This window comes from Mus musculus, chromosome 5 (genome assembly GCF_000001635.26).
Source record: "Mus musculus strain C57BL/6J chromosome 5, GRCm38.p6 C57BL/6J".
NCBI lineage: Eukaryota > Metazoa > Chordata > Mammalia > Rodentia > Muridae > Mus > Mus musculus.
In genome coordinates this window covers 33,772,320-33,786,356 of record NC_000071.6, presented here as the reverse complement: position 1 = coordinate 33,786,356, position 14,037 = coordinate 33,772,320, and the positions used below count along the sequence as shown (strand labels likewise).

The following is a 14,037-nucleotide window of genomic DNA, read 5'->3' as shown; positions in this document are numbered from 1 at the left end:
GGCCGTCAATTGCAACTGAGGCTGCACCTTCACCAATGGCCTTCCATGGCCTCTCACAGTGCCAAACCTCAGGTGCTCTGCGTGACCCCTTCATGCCTTCAAACCTGGGTGACTCTTACACATTACCAAGTCCAGCCACAGCACAAGGTACAACCTTGGCTATCTCTGGAACACAGCCTCTGTGCTCTCAAAAAACCACTTCCCAGAAGATATCACCTCAATGATGCTGGTCTCTTCTTAATCACCGCTAATTTCTTAGCTCCAGCTAACCAGCATCAATAGTCCCAGTAATGCAAAGTTTTTGCTTTTGTAGTTCTGGTATCTTGTTAATCACAGCTGATTCTTCAGCCCCAGCTAACCAGAACTACAGAATCTTCACAATCAAAACAGCAATGGCCCTGAAAAGTCTCTTTAATTTTCCCTCTGAAATTTCACAAGCCAGACCTCCATCTTCTGCACTGTTTTCACCATTATCTTCCAAGCTCCTACACAATATCTGACAGAGCTCTTAACAACGAATGGATCTTCAAGCCCAAAGTTCCAAAGTCCTTCCACAGTCCTCCCCAAAACATGGTCAGGTTGTCACAGGAATACCCCACCATGCTGGTACCAATTTGTCTTAATCAGGGTTTCTATTCCTGCACAAACATCATGACCAAGAAACAAGTTGGGGAGGAAAGGGTTTATTCAGCTTACACTTCCATACTGCTGTTCATCACCAAGGAAGTCAGGTCTGGAACTCAAGCAGGTCAGAAATCAAGAGCTGATGCAGAGGCCATGGAGGGATGTTCTTTACTGGCTTGCTTCCTCTGGCTTGCTCAGCCTGCTCTCTTATACAACCCAAGACTACCAGCCCAGAGATGGTCCCACCCACAAGGGGCCTTTCCCCCTTGACCACTAATTGAGAAAATGCCTTACAGTTAGTTGGATCTTATGGAGGCATTTCCTCAACTGAAGCTCCTTTCTCTGTGATAACTCCAGCTGTGTCAAGTTGACACAAAACTAGCCAGTACACCTCCCTCCTGGAAACCCCCTATCCTATCCTCCCTCCTCCTGCTTCTATGAGGGTGTTCCTCTACCCACCCATCCGCCTCCACCTCCCTGTCTTTCATTCCCCTATACTGGGGCATCTATAAAGCCTTCCTAGGACCAAGGACCTCTCCTCCCATTGATGCATGACAAGGCCATCCTCTGCTACATATTCAGCTAGAGCCATGTGTACTCCTCTGTTGATGGCTTAGTCCCTGGGAGTTCTGGGGTGGGGGTCTGGTTGGTTGATATTGTTGTTCTTCCTTGCAAACCCCTTCAACTCCTTCAGTCCCTTCTCTAACTCCTCTATTGGGGACCCTGTGCTCCATCCAATGGTTGGCTGTGAACATCTGCCTCTGTATTTGTAAGGCTCTGGCAGGGTCTCTCAGGAAACAGCCATATCAGGCTCCTTTCAGCATGCACTTCTTGGCATCCACAATAGTGTTTGGATTTGGTAACTGTGTATGGGATGAATCCCCAGGTGAGACAGTTTCTGGGTGGCCTTTCCTTCAGTCTCTGCTCAACACTTTCATCTCCATATTTGCTCCTATGAGTATTTTGTTCTCCTTCTAAGAAGGACTGAAACACCCATACTTTGGTCTTCCTTCTTATTGAGCTTCATGTGATCTGTGAATTATATCCTGGTTATTTGGAGCTTTTGGGCTAATATCCACTTATCAGCAACTGCATATCATGTGTGTTCTTTTTCAATTTGGTTACCTCACTCAGGATGATATTTTCTAGTTCTATCCATTTGCCTAAGAATTTCACGAATTCATTGTTTTGGAGTTTTTGTTTGTTTGTTTGGTTGGTTGGTTGGTTTTTTGTTTTTGTTTTTTTGTTTTTTTGAGGCGGTTTCTCTGTGTAGCCCTGGTTGACCTGGAACTCAGAAATCTGCCTGCCTCTGCCTCCCAAATGATGGGATTAAAGGCGTGCACCACCAGTGCCCGGTGAATTCATTGTTTTTAATAGCTGAGTAGTACTCCATTGTGTAAATGTACCACATTTTCTGTATCCATTCCTCTGTTGAGAACATCTGGGTTCTTTCCAGCTCCTGGCTATTATAAATAAGGCTGCTATGAACATAGTGGAGCATGTGTCCTTATTGCATGTTGGATCATCTTCTGGGTATATGACCAGGAGTGGTATAGCTGGGTCCTCAGGTAGTACTATGTCCAATTTTCTGAGGAACTGCCAAACTGATTTCCAGAGTGGTTGTACAAACTTGCAATTCCACCAGCAATGGAGGAGTGTTCCTCTTTCTCCACACCCTCACCAGCATCTGCTGTCACCTGAGGTTTTGATCTTATCCATTCTGACTGGTGTAAGGTGGAATCTCAGGGTTGTTTTGATTTGCATTTCCCTGATGATTAAGGATGTTGAACATTTCTTTAGGTGCTTCTCAGCCATTCGGTATTCCTCAGTTGTCATTACTACTTTGGCTTGGCTTTGCTTTCCTCCTCCTCCTCCTCTTTGGTCAGGCAAGTGTTCTTATTGGTGGAAGTTTCTCAGCTTGGCTAAGAAACTTCAGTTCTTTGGTTTAGGTCATCAGCCCTTTCAGGGAATCCCTACACTTGACTTAATTCTGTATCTGATGCCCACAATGTACATTACCGTGTGCACAAGAGAGGTTCCAAACGTCTTAGGAGATTCTCTGCCACCTGAGTCCTGAGATAGGGATTCTGGCCTACACTGGCCCAGCTTTTAGGTTCTGATTCAGAAAATGACCAGATAGGTTACTTCTTCCCAATGGGCTGTGCTGGGATACTAGTGAAGCGTCCTCGCTGGGAGCCAGCTGGAATTAGGACTTGAGCACCTGTTCATCAGAAAAAAAAAAAATGCATTAACCTCATACTGAAGATCTTCACCTACTATTCTGAGTTCACTCCCACAGGAACGTAGAAGGAACGGAAAAGGCATTCCACAAAGGCAGGAGGTGGAAAGCAGTGAGGGAAGTCTCCAGGAACGGTCTGGTGTCCCTGGGTCGGGATACAGATCTGTGGAGAGGGTGGCTGCTCTGGAGCACCAGAGTGTGTATAGTCCTGGGTTTCCACAATCCTGAAGCCTGCCATTCCAGCCACCACCCTTTAAAGAAGAGGATGCTGCCAGGTCTATTTTGGAGTGGGCAGGGGTGGCTGTGAGCTACCATAGAGGGGACCTGCCAGGAGTGCAGCCCACTACTAAGGTTGCTCGTCCTGACGCGAAGCAAGGAGGTGGGACCAATTAACAGCCTCGCAGAGTTATGTTCCCTACCCACCACCCTTCCTTAAAGTCCCATGAGCCATCTGCTATGGGCTAGTATAATATAGGGCTTAGTAGTTATGAAAATAGATGCCAGTTCTTTTGCCGCCTCTGTGCCCGCAGCCCCAAATCAGAAGCTAGGCACTGCTAAGATGCAAGAGGAACTCCAGATAGATCTGAGCTCATCAAGAAAACCCAAGACTCGGCGCACGCTGGGACTTGTAGTCGGGAGAGGCAAGCCTCCCGGATGCACGCTGGGCCTTGTAGTCTGTTGGGCGGGCTCGCCCCTCACCTGGCCAGGGCGGGTGCCGCAGGGCCAATGGGAGCCGTGCCGGCCAGGCCTGTTCCGCCCCGCGCCTACGGACGTTTGTGCCGGGACATGGCCGCTGCGGATGCCGGGTCCTTGAGCTGAGCGCTTGCTGCCGGAGCCAACCTCTGCCGTCAACCGTCCGCGCGGGCTGGGCCCAGGCGCCGGGACGGCCAAGATCCGCCGAGGAAGCTGAGGCAGCTATAGAACGCCGCCGCGGCGGGCGCATGGCGTCCATCTTGCTCAGGAGCTGCCGGGGCCGGGGGCCTGCCCGCCTCGCGCCACCTCGGGCCGCCTCCCCGCGGGGTAAGCTGGTGCTGCGCAAACGACCTGTTGTGGGCGACCGGGAGCCAGCGCGGGACGCCCCCTTCCGTGCCCCGAGGCAGCGCGGCAATGACAAGCACCGGGCCGCTCTGAGCCGCTTGTGCTGGACAGCTTCCTGTGACCTTAGTTGCCCAGGTCGCCGCAGGTCACTGCTGCCGACCGAGGCGCTGAGAAAGTTCCTTAGGGCCGTGGCTTCCCTGCCGCTCCCCTCGAAGATGAATCGAGCCCTGTCCTGCCCTTTGGCCAGTTCAGGCTTGGAAGCCAGAACTCTGGGACAAGGAGATTGGGTTGTGGTTGATGCCAGCTTAGTGGGCCACTCCCTGGGGTGGGGTGGCTGATGACCGTGCTTTCCAAGGAAACTTATATGTGTCCTATTTGTAAGGTTGAAACAGCCTGTGAGAGTGGGACCCAAGACCTTATGGTTTCTTGGTAGAAGTACAGTTCTTGTCACCTTAACAGTATTGGAGAGTCGGGTATGGTGTGGAGCCAGGCATGGGGGCACACACCTTTACCCCCAGCACCCTGGAAACAGAGGCATGTGAATCTCTGAACTCCAGACCATTTAAAATTTCAGGCCAGGCAGGGCACAAGATCCAGTCTTAAAAACAAACAGCAAAACCAGTTAGGATGCGTGGAAAGAGCAGAGTGTCCCTGGGTTTGGTGTGGTTTTTCAAGCTGTCTCTGCTATAAGCGCTGTCTACCTGTTGACTTGTTCAGGATACCATAATGTACTTCTGCCTTTTCTTATTTCTCTGGCATGTTTATGGCTTTCAAATTAGTTGATATTGTGTGTGTGTGTTATTATTCCAGGCACAAGAATGTTTTCTTTAGTTAACCCAGTTCCCTTGGAACAAAAATGCTGCTTCCCTGACAGTGGTTAGACTCCTGTCAGCTGGTTAGATGTGGAACAATAGAGCATTACTGGGTAGCAAGCCCCTGCTCTCCCTGTAATGATGTGCCCAGAGCCAACAGGCACAGGATGGACATCCTGACTTTTTAGTCTTAGAGGATAAATTGAGGCCAACTTTGTATCAAAGTGTTCTTTATTCTTGAGTACTTACCTTCTTCTTCACTTTTGTGTGACATACTTTATTCTGATTTTCTCGTTATATTTTTCCATGGCACCACATTACATTTGTCCTTTTGGCTCTTCAAGTTGTAACCGTTTCTCAGGTTATGTTTGCTTTCCATGACCTTGACAGTTTTGAGGAGTGCTTAGGTCAGGTGTGTTGTAAGATTTCTCTTTTGGTGTTCTGCTGATGGGTTCCTGGAGAGGTTTTAAGTGTGCCTTGCTCATCTCATGAAGCCAAGGCCCCACAGCTACTCTTGTTGATGTTGAGTTGACCTGGTTCCCCAGCGGAAGTGTGCTTGCCAAGTGTCCACCCTGAAGATCCTTTCCTTTCCCCTTTCTGTGCTGTTCTTGGTGAGAGGAAGACACTTGGTATGTGGAAGCGGGATTGAATGATCCTGGGGTGTGTGGGAGAGCATCCAGTCTAGAGGCTACCATGCCATATTGTAAACCTGTTAGGACTAGTCAAGGCTCAGGTAGGCAAAAGAGGACTGGCTTGGAGTGAGACAAGTTCCTGCAGCTTTTGACAGCTGCGAGGTGCACTCGACCTGGAGGCTTTGCATGAATGCCAGGGGAAGGACATTGCTTGGGAAGAAGTAAAGGTCTCCTGGAAGCCAGGAGTAAATCAGAAAATTAGGCAAAGACGTTTAGTCTTTCTCCCTGGGTCTGACACTCCTAAAGCTTTGGGAGTGATAGATATCAATGGGTTTGTTACTCATAAGGAGCTCTTTCTACCTGCCTGAGAAGAGAAGTGGGGCCTCCAGAGAGGCGGGGAGTAGAGAGTGGTCAGTGGGCCCGAGGAAAGAATACTGCAAAAAGAACCTGCCTTGTTCAGGTCTCTCCTGGTCATATCCCATGTCTCCTCTGACTACTCACTTGTGTCCTTTGTGATAAACTGACTTTGCTGGGTCCTGTGAATTGTTCTAGCAAATTATCAAAACCAAGAGTATTTTAACCCTTCAAATTTATTATTTTATTTTAGATTTTAAAAATGTAGGCATTCTTGTGTGTTTATGTGGGAACGTGTTCTCTATGTGTGCAGGTGCCCATGGAGGTATTGGAGTACAGGCAAATAGGAACCAGCCAGTATGAGCATTGGGAACTGAACCCAAGTCCTCTGCAAGAGCAGCAAGTACTTTTAACTGCTGAGCAGAGAGCAGAACTGCAGGCAGTCTGAGCAGCTATAGTGGAATACCTGTGAGCCTATCACCCTGGATGGCATCAATAGTGGAGCAGGAACAGCCTTCAGATTTGGTTGGGAGGGTGGGGGTGGGGACCCAGGAAGGGAGCTGGTAGGACAGAAACATCAGAATAAGATCTACCCAGGCTGTCTTCTGTGTGCTGTGGGGATGATTCTGAGCCAAATCCTATAAAACTAGGATTGGAAGGGGCAGAGAGGAAATTGTAGGCCTCTTTGAATTAAGAAGAATCTGGAAAGGTTTGTGTACTTTAAATGTAACAGTTGATGCTTATTCTTGTAAGAATGTAGCTGAGGGCCAGCTAGAGGCTGGGTTCTTGTTTTTTTGACCTGAAAAATCCTAGGACCCATGTGGTGGAAGGAGAGAACCAAATCTTGAGAGCTGTCCTCTGACCTCTGAACGAGTATATATGCAATAAATAAATGTGAAGTAAAATTTAAAAACAGATGATTTTATATTTAAAACAAAAAACAAACAAACAAAAAAACCCATGTAGTCAATATCAATTGCTTATGGTGGTGAGGGAACAACCAGAGTTTAGCCCCAGTGCTACCAGACCCTAAATGTGACCTTTTTTCCATAGAGCCAGAAGAGTTCCCTCCTGACATAAAATGGTAAATGAACGTCTTTAGTGCTACTCCCATTGCATGGAGGATTGGGGCAGCGTGTTACCTACTGCCTTGTTGGCCCCTGCTATTGCCTGAAATCAACACAGGCCATGTGGCCCCTTTGAGAATGGGACCTCTGGTCCCCACTGTGCTGGAAGCCTGTGCTCTGCTTCCTTCCTGCCTCACATAGCAATGTTGTGAATAGACTCTCAACTTCATGTCTTAGGAGAATTAGAGTGGATTAGGGAAAGCACTGAGAGTATATTTCATTCCTAGTGTTTTCCAGGCATGGCCTCTTTTAAAGTTTTGCTTTAGTTATATTTAGTGTGTGTGTGTGTGTGTGTGTGTGTGTGTGTGTGTGTGTGTGTCTGCCTGCCTGCCTGCCTGCCTGCCTGCCTGCCTGCCTGCCTGGATATGCCATGGCAAGCTTGTGGAGGTCAGAAGACAACTTGTTGGGAGTTATTTCCCCTACCATGTGGGCCCTGATCATGAACTCTGTGGTCTTGGTGGCAAGTGCTTTTATCTACTGAGCCATCTTGCTTGCCCTGTAAAGGCTTCTTAGCACTTGCTAGTTCTCAGTTCTTGTCCTTTGGAATTGAGGTTTGGTCTGTAGGACTGTTTGTTAGGAGTCAGTGTGCCCTTCCCCCTGCCTGCCAGCAACTGTAGCTGGAAAGGGCCCCGCGTTGGGAGAGCCCACCTTCCTCAGTGCTCCCCTGTAGTGCTCCTCCCTGTGGCTCAGCCTGAGACCCATTTCCCAAACTGGGGCGATTAAATGCTCTGTCCCGCCATGCTCTGAAGCCCACCGTCATTCACAACAGTCTCCCAAAAACCTCCCATTGGGGTTCCATTCAAATCTTCAGAGATGCCTGTTTGACACCTGTTTGCTTACCTTTTCTTTGTTTTTGTTGTAGGTAGTCTGAGGGATCGAGCTTGTCTCAGCTGTACCAGGACCCTGGGGTTGACGAGCCGTGAGTAAGTAAGCCCATGACTGAATATGTCACTGTCCATGTGTGCTGGAGGCTGCAGGCTGTGTACCCCATGACTGAATATGTCACTGTCCATGTGTGCTGGAGGCTGCAGGCTGTGCACCTGGACTTTGTCAGGGAACTGACAGCTTCTTCCTCCTTATTTCTTGGTTTTGTTTCTTTTAAATCCCCATCTATTTATTTTGATGGTTATAACCATATAATGTTGGCCAGTTTTAGGAGAGTTAGTACTTATAACGCCAGTAGCAGTTACTGGCATGTTGGTATACTTTTGGTTTTTTATTTATTTATTTTTATTTTATTTTATTTGTCTTATTGGTTTTTTTTGTTTTTTTGTTTTGTTTTGTTTTGTGAAACAGAGTCACCATATATAGAATCTGTAGCTTAGACTGGCCTTGAATTTTTGACAACCCTCCTGCTTAGCCTTCCAGTTACTGGGTTTACAGGTGTACTTCAACACATCCTGCCTGACATCGTCACATATGTAGCTGGGTTTGGTGTAGTCATCATCACTATAGTTTTGTCTATTCACAGTGACTAATCTCCCATGCTCACGTACCTATCGTCTTTATTGACTTTCCATAGCCTCTTGCCTAATCCTTTTCAGCTGTTTGTGGCAGCATCACGATTGTTGAGACTCTGTCCGTGACCAGGCAGACCTTCCCTTGAATACTATGCTCTTTCAAGGGTACCTGCCTCAGGGATGTTCACAGCATACTCCTTTCCCCACTCTTGATGCATAATAAGTATGGTGTATTTAGCCCACAGGAGATGGTGACAGCATCTCAAATGAAGCTTTGGTGGCATTGCAAGGCCAGTGTCATGGAGCTTCTTGAAGAAAAATGGCTCCCACACTCCCTGTTGTATGTAGTCTTGGACTTCCACTAGAGTTGCTGTGCTTCTTGGACTGTGTCCTGCACCCTGAGTCTCTACCTCGGCCCTCTACCTCAGTCTTAACCAAAAGGGTAGGGTCAGGAGATACCCTTTGCTATCCGCTCAGATTACTGAAGTATGTTCATCTCCTCCTGCTTCCATATCCTGGTCCCTGTCTCTGGAGAACAGGAAACCAGTGTTACTTTCTGTGCACTTCCCTGTCTCTCCAGTTTGTGGTCTCTGGAGGTTTTGTGTTCACTTAGAGCTGTAAGTAATTACTTGGCTCTGCATCATAAGTAGTGCTGCTTCTTGATACAGATTTACTTCCTTAATTTAAAGACAAGTCAGGGGGTTGGAGAGGTGGCTCAGTGGTTAAGAGCACTGACTGCTCTTTCAGAGGTCCTGAGTTCAATTCCCAGCAACCACAATCATTTGTAATGGGATCCAATGCTCTCTTCTAGTATGTCTGAAGACAGCTACAGTGTATTCATATACATAAAGGCTGGCCTTGAACTCACAGAGATCTGCCTGCATTTGCCTTAGCTTCTGCCTCCTGAATGCTGGGATTAAAGACATGCACCACCACACCTAGCTTCGCTTCCTTGGCTCTTCCTGGTGAGCTGGTGAGGCTTTGGGGTTTGGGAGAAGTTGAATTGGATTTGGTATGGAGTCTCTGGGTTTTGTTTTTGGTGGATTTTTTGTTGTCTACATGGTCTGGTTGGTTGGGTTGGTTTGTTTTGTTTTCAGAGTCTAGTTTTACAAAGTGCCAACACCAAATGCAGATCTGTGGGTGCTCTGTGGACTCAGTTTCCCTGCATAAGTCCGCAGAGGTGTGGGTTGCAGGTCCTGTGGTTTATGACTGAAGTGGCCTAGTGTTATTATCCCTTGTTGCAGGCAATTTGTACGGCTAGCCCTGAAGTGCACCATTTGCCAGACCATGCTTCCAGTCTGAAAGAAATGGAAATGTCATGAAACCTACCAAACCACTGGAGATTGGCAGCTTTCTGTTTTGTTTTGTGGAGTTGGGACTAGGACCTAAGACCCTGGGCTTGTTAGATGTGCACTCTACCTACAAGCACATCCTCAGCCCCAAGAGTAACGTTTCATTTTGTTTTTTGTTTTGTTTTGTTTTAAACAGAAGGTTGGCCCTTGATCCTATTTCCTCATCTCCAAGATTTTTGGTTAGAATAGTGATGGTAGTCAGGCTGGTAGCACATGTCTTTAGTTCCAGCAGAAGCAGGCAGATCTTTATGAGTTCTAGGCCAGCCAGACCTATTAGTCAGATCCTGTTTCCCCCCACTACCCCTTTTCCCCCCAAAAAATCCTTTTCCCTTCTCTTTCGGAAAAAGCATCATTTGTTAGGTCCCGACCTTGGCCTCTAAGGCAGCTCCCAGGTGTGGTCTGCCCTCACTCTCCTTTTCCACCGTCCTGCCAAGCTCTTGCTCCTGCCAGTCTATGGTAATAGTTTAGTTCGGCCACTTCACATCACTGTGTTTGCTTGCTGCTCAGCTCACTTGGTAGCACAAGTTCAGGTTATGGCTGCAATCTTGTTGGCACCAGCAGTACCAGTCCCAGTGCCTGTGACTCTGTAATTTCAGGGCCTGCTTCAGCAGGAAGCTCTGCCTCAGGCCAGCTTCAGCCAGGCATACAGCACAGCCACCTCAGGCCATCTTAGCAGACCTCGTCATGGGCTTTCTTTATCTACCCAGCTGCTCATTCTTACTTTAAAGTGTTCTCATTAAGAATATATGCTACGCCGGGCGGTGGTGGTGCATGCCTTTAATCCCAGCACTTGGGAGGCAGAGGCAAGGCAGATTTCTGAGTTCAAGGCCAGCCTGGTCTACAAAGTGAGTTCCAGGACAGCCAGGGCTATACAGAGAAACCCTGTCTCCAAAACAAAACAAAAAAGAATATATGTTACACCTGTCAAGTACCTTTTTGGCATTTAAGATTTTTAAGATTCATATTAGAATGTAAAGAACTGTGCTTTATTCATTTAAAAAAATTCTTTTCTGTGCTGGGAATCAAAACCAGGTCCTTGTCCTGCCAGGCGGGTGTTCTCCATCCCAGGCCTTGTTTGGTGTGAGACATCTCATGATGTGATCCAGGCTAATCCCAAACTCCACTCTGCCTCCCAGTCCCACCATGCCCAGCTTTAACTTTTTTCTTTTAACTATTTTGGACCTTTGCTTTAAAAGCTAATAACTATGAAGTTCTGTTGAGCAGCTTACATATTTTAAAGCAGCACTTATGGATGAGCAGCAGAATCTTTCATTTTAGCTACGCAGTGTAAGAAATCTTTGTGTGTATGCATATTGTAATGCACTTGAGTAAGCACTTGTATGTGGGTGCTAGTATGTGCATGTGGAAGGCACAGGATAACATGGACTGTCTTTTTTTTTCCAACAGCTAGTATTTTATTCAGATAGTAGTCCTGTTACACATGATCCAAGTGCATTCAAGTAAGAACTCAAATCAGAAATTAAAGATTGGTCTCCAGACATCATAGCCAACAATGCCACGTTTGCTTGTGGTCTCTCTGAGATAAAACTACATCCATACCTCAGTGGCCACCAAACCATTCAGCACAGCTTCCTTAACTGTAAGGTGTTTGAAGTTACCAGTTTTAGCACTTTGAGGTATTTTTTTCACGCTCTGAATAGCTGTAGGGATTTCACCAGGGGTTGCTGGGAACCAGCTCAACCTCGGCGTAGTGCCAAAATGTGGCCAGTCAAGGCTTCGAGTCAGTCACGGCAGCGGCCACCATCAACGGTGCCTTCTCCAAAAAGTTATGGATGACCTTGGCCATGGTCTAAGGTGGAAGGAAGGTACCATGGACTGTCTTCCTTGACCATGCTCTCAGTGGATGTGGAGTTTACTGACTGTGCTAGGCCGGCCGGCCAGTGAGCACTAGTGGTCTGCCTTGTCCCTCTCTCCCCTGGAGTGGGATTGCAGGTGCACACCACTGTACCCAGCTTTGACACCGGTGCCGAGGATCCAAACCCAGCTTCTCAGGCAAGCGCTTCACCGACTGAGCCACCTCTCTAACCCGTGCAGGAATTCTTGAATCTTGGAGTTACAGAGATGGTTCATTGGCTATGAATATTGCTATTCTTACAGAGAGCCCAGGTTCCATTCCCACACAACCAACTTCATTTCATAGGGTCCAGTGCCCTCCCTTGTCTTCTGTGGCCACCTAACATGCACATGATACATAAACATGCAAGCAAAATATTGCACATAAATAAATCTTAAAAGGATTCCTGAGTCTAACTCACAGAACCCTCAGAAGGGTTTTTTTAAAAACCCTTGTTGTTTTTTAAAAAGAAAGAAATCTTGAGTCCTGGAGGTGACTTGTAATGGGAAGGTACACATTGGTATCAATTCATTGTGTGTGTTTGTTTGTTTGTTTGTTTGTTTATTTATTTGTTTTGTTTTTGAGACAGGTCTCTTCTTTGTAGCCCAGGCTATCTTAGAACTCACTATGTAAACCAGGCTGGCCTCAAATTTAGAGATTCACCCTCCTCTGCCTCCTGTGTGCTACAATTAAAGGAGTGCACCACCATGCTGGCTGTCTGTCTGTCTACATGTTTATATTTATATACATACAGAGTATCTATGTGTATGAGTGTGCATGTACCATCATGTGTATTTCCAGTCAAAGAACAACTTTTGGGAGTTGATTCTTTTCTTCCACCTTATAGGTCCCGGGGATTGAACTATGGTCTCCAGGTTTAGTAGCAATCACCTTTACCTTGAGCCTTCTTGCCAGCTTCCAGTATTTGGTTCTTCAGTGTATGTGTGTGTGTGTGTGTGTGTGTGTGTGTGTGTGTGTGTGTGTGTGTATACATTATAATGTAGGCGTGGAGGCCAGAGGACAACTTGGTGTAATGGATCTTTCCTTCTGCCATGCAGATCTCAGGGGTGAATTAAGTCATTAGGCTGGCTAGCTAGCAAGTGCCTGTGTCTGCTGAGCCATCTAGCCTACTCTACATTTAGTGCTCACAGTGGCAAAATTTGCTCTGGGAAATTATACCATGCTAAGGGCATCCCTGCAGAGCATAAGCCCAGCATATAATGACGTCTAAGCTCAGAGTCTCATGTCATGAGCTGGAACCAGGCACTTTACTGTTTTTTATGTGTCATCTAGTTCCTCAGCCAGGAAGCAAGTGTAGTCTGATGTGGTATAACCAAGTCTCTAAGTAGACTTGTCTGCACTTCTGGAATCAGGTCTTGATTTTGGAAATTTACTCTGTTAAAATTACTACTCTGTTGTTCTTCCTTTGTGCTGAGGATGACTTGACTCTTAACATCACTTCCTGAAGAACAGAGTGGCTTATCCTGGTTGGTGTCCTTTCTGTCTAGGCCTCTCATGTGGCTGCTAGCTTGCTTTGTGCCTTTCTAGGGGTAGCCTGTGTTTAGAGGCTCTGGAGTGGCTCAAGGAAGTTGTTCTTGTGGGAATGGCCTGTGGGCATACCTCTGACGTTTGTATAATGTTTATTAGAGTTAGAAACACTTGACAGCAGAAGAGGTATCCGTGTCCTCCCCTTCCACACCACCCGTGTATGTGTGTCTGTGTGTGTGTGTATGTGTGTGTGTGTGTGTATGCAAGTGTGTATATGTATGTCAGTCCGTGTGCCCTATTCCTGTTCTTGCCTGCCAGATAGCTGAGAATATGTAGCTGATAGCGTAAGGATCATACAAGCTCATCCTTTGTAAATACTCCTTAGTCTTCCTGATCCTACACAAAGGCTGGACATTGAAGCTGGGCAGGACAAAGGCTCAGGACCCTTATATAAACTATCACCCTTGCTAAGATTCCCAGCTTTGTAATATATGTGGATGGGTGCTTTGTGTTAGTGGTCAACCACCCTGCCCAGTGTCAATGTGTATGTCTCTCTCTCTTTTCTTAACATTTACTTACTTACTTACTTATTTACTTATTTTGGGGGGCAGGAACATGTATATGGGTGAACCTATGCTATGGTGCATATGTGGAGATCAAGGACAAACTGTAGAAGTCAGTTCTCTCCTCTACTGTGTGGACCTCTGGGGGATTGAACTAAGCATGAGACTCGATGACAACCATCCTTACCCACTAAGCCATCTTGCCAGCTCCAGCAGTCTATTTCTTGTTGAAATATTGCGTTTGATTGGTGCTGTTTCACTCCATTTGGCAGGTGATTTTAAAATGAGAAAGGTAAAAACCAGAGGAAGTTGGAGAGGGACAATGGAAGCTGGGCCCGTGGTCCAGCCCCTGCACTAGTGCTAGTTGAACACCAGCAGCACCAACATTAGTTCTGGATCAGTAGAAAGTGTAAGAATATTATTATATCCTTTGGCCTGGGGTGGAGCTTAGTGTTTAGCACTTGCCCTAGCACGTGGGAGGCCTGGGTTCTGT

General features: G+C 46.9%; 1 protein-coding gene and 1 pseudogene across 1 annotated transcript in view; one reads left to right on the top strand and one right to left on the bottom strand.

Moving 5' to 3' along the window:
- The first annotated feature begins 3,639 nt into the window (after positions 1 to 3,639).
- The window catches only part of Letm1 (leucine zipper-EF-hand containing transmembrane protein 1), a 43,045-nt gene continuing 32,647 nt past the window's right edge, over positions 3,640 to 14,037 (top strand). Inside the window, exons 1-2 of the mRNA NM_019694.2 lie at positions 3,640 to 3,883; positions 7,689 to 7,749. Of these exons, the coding sequence (NP_062668.1) occupies positions 3,805 to 3,883; positions 7,689 to 7,749 (140 nt within the window). The 5' untranslated portion in view covers positions 3,640 to 3,804. The remainder of the gene's footprint in view (positions 3,884 to 7,688; positions 7,750 to 14,037) is intronic.
- On the bottom strand, positions 11,112 to 11,510 carry Gm30708 (annotated as a pseudogene).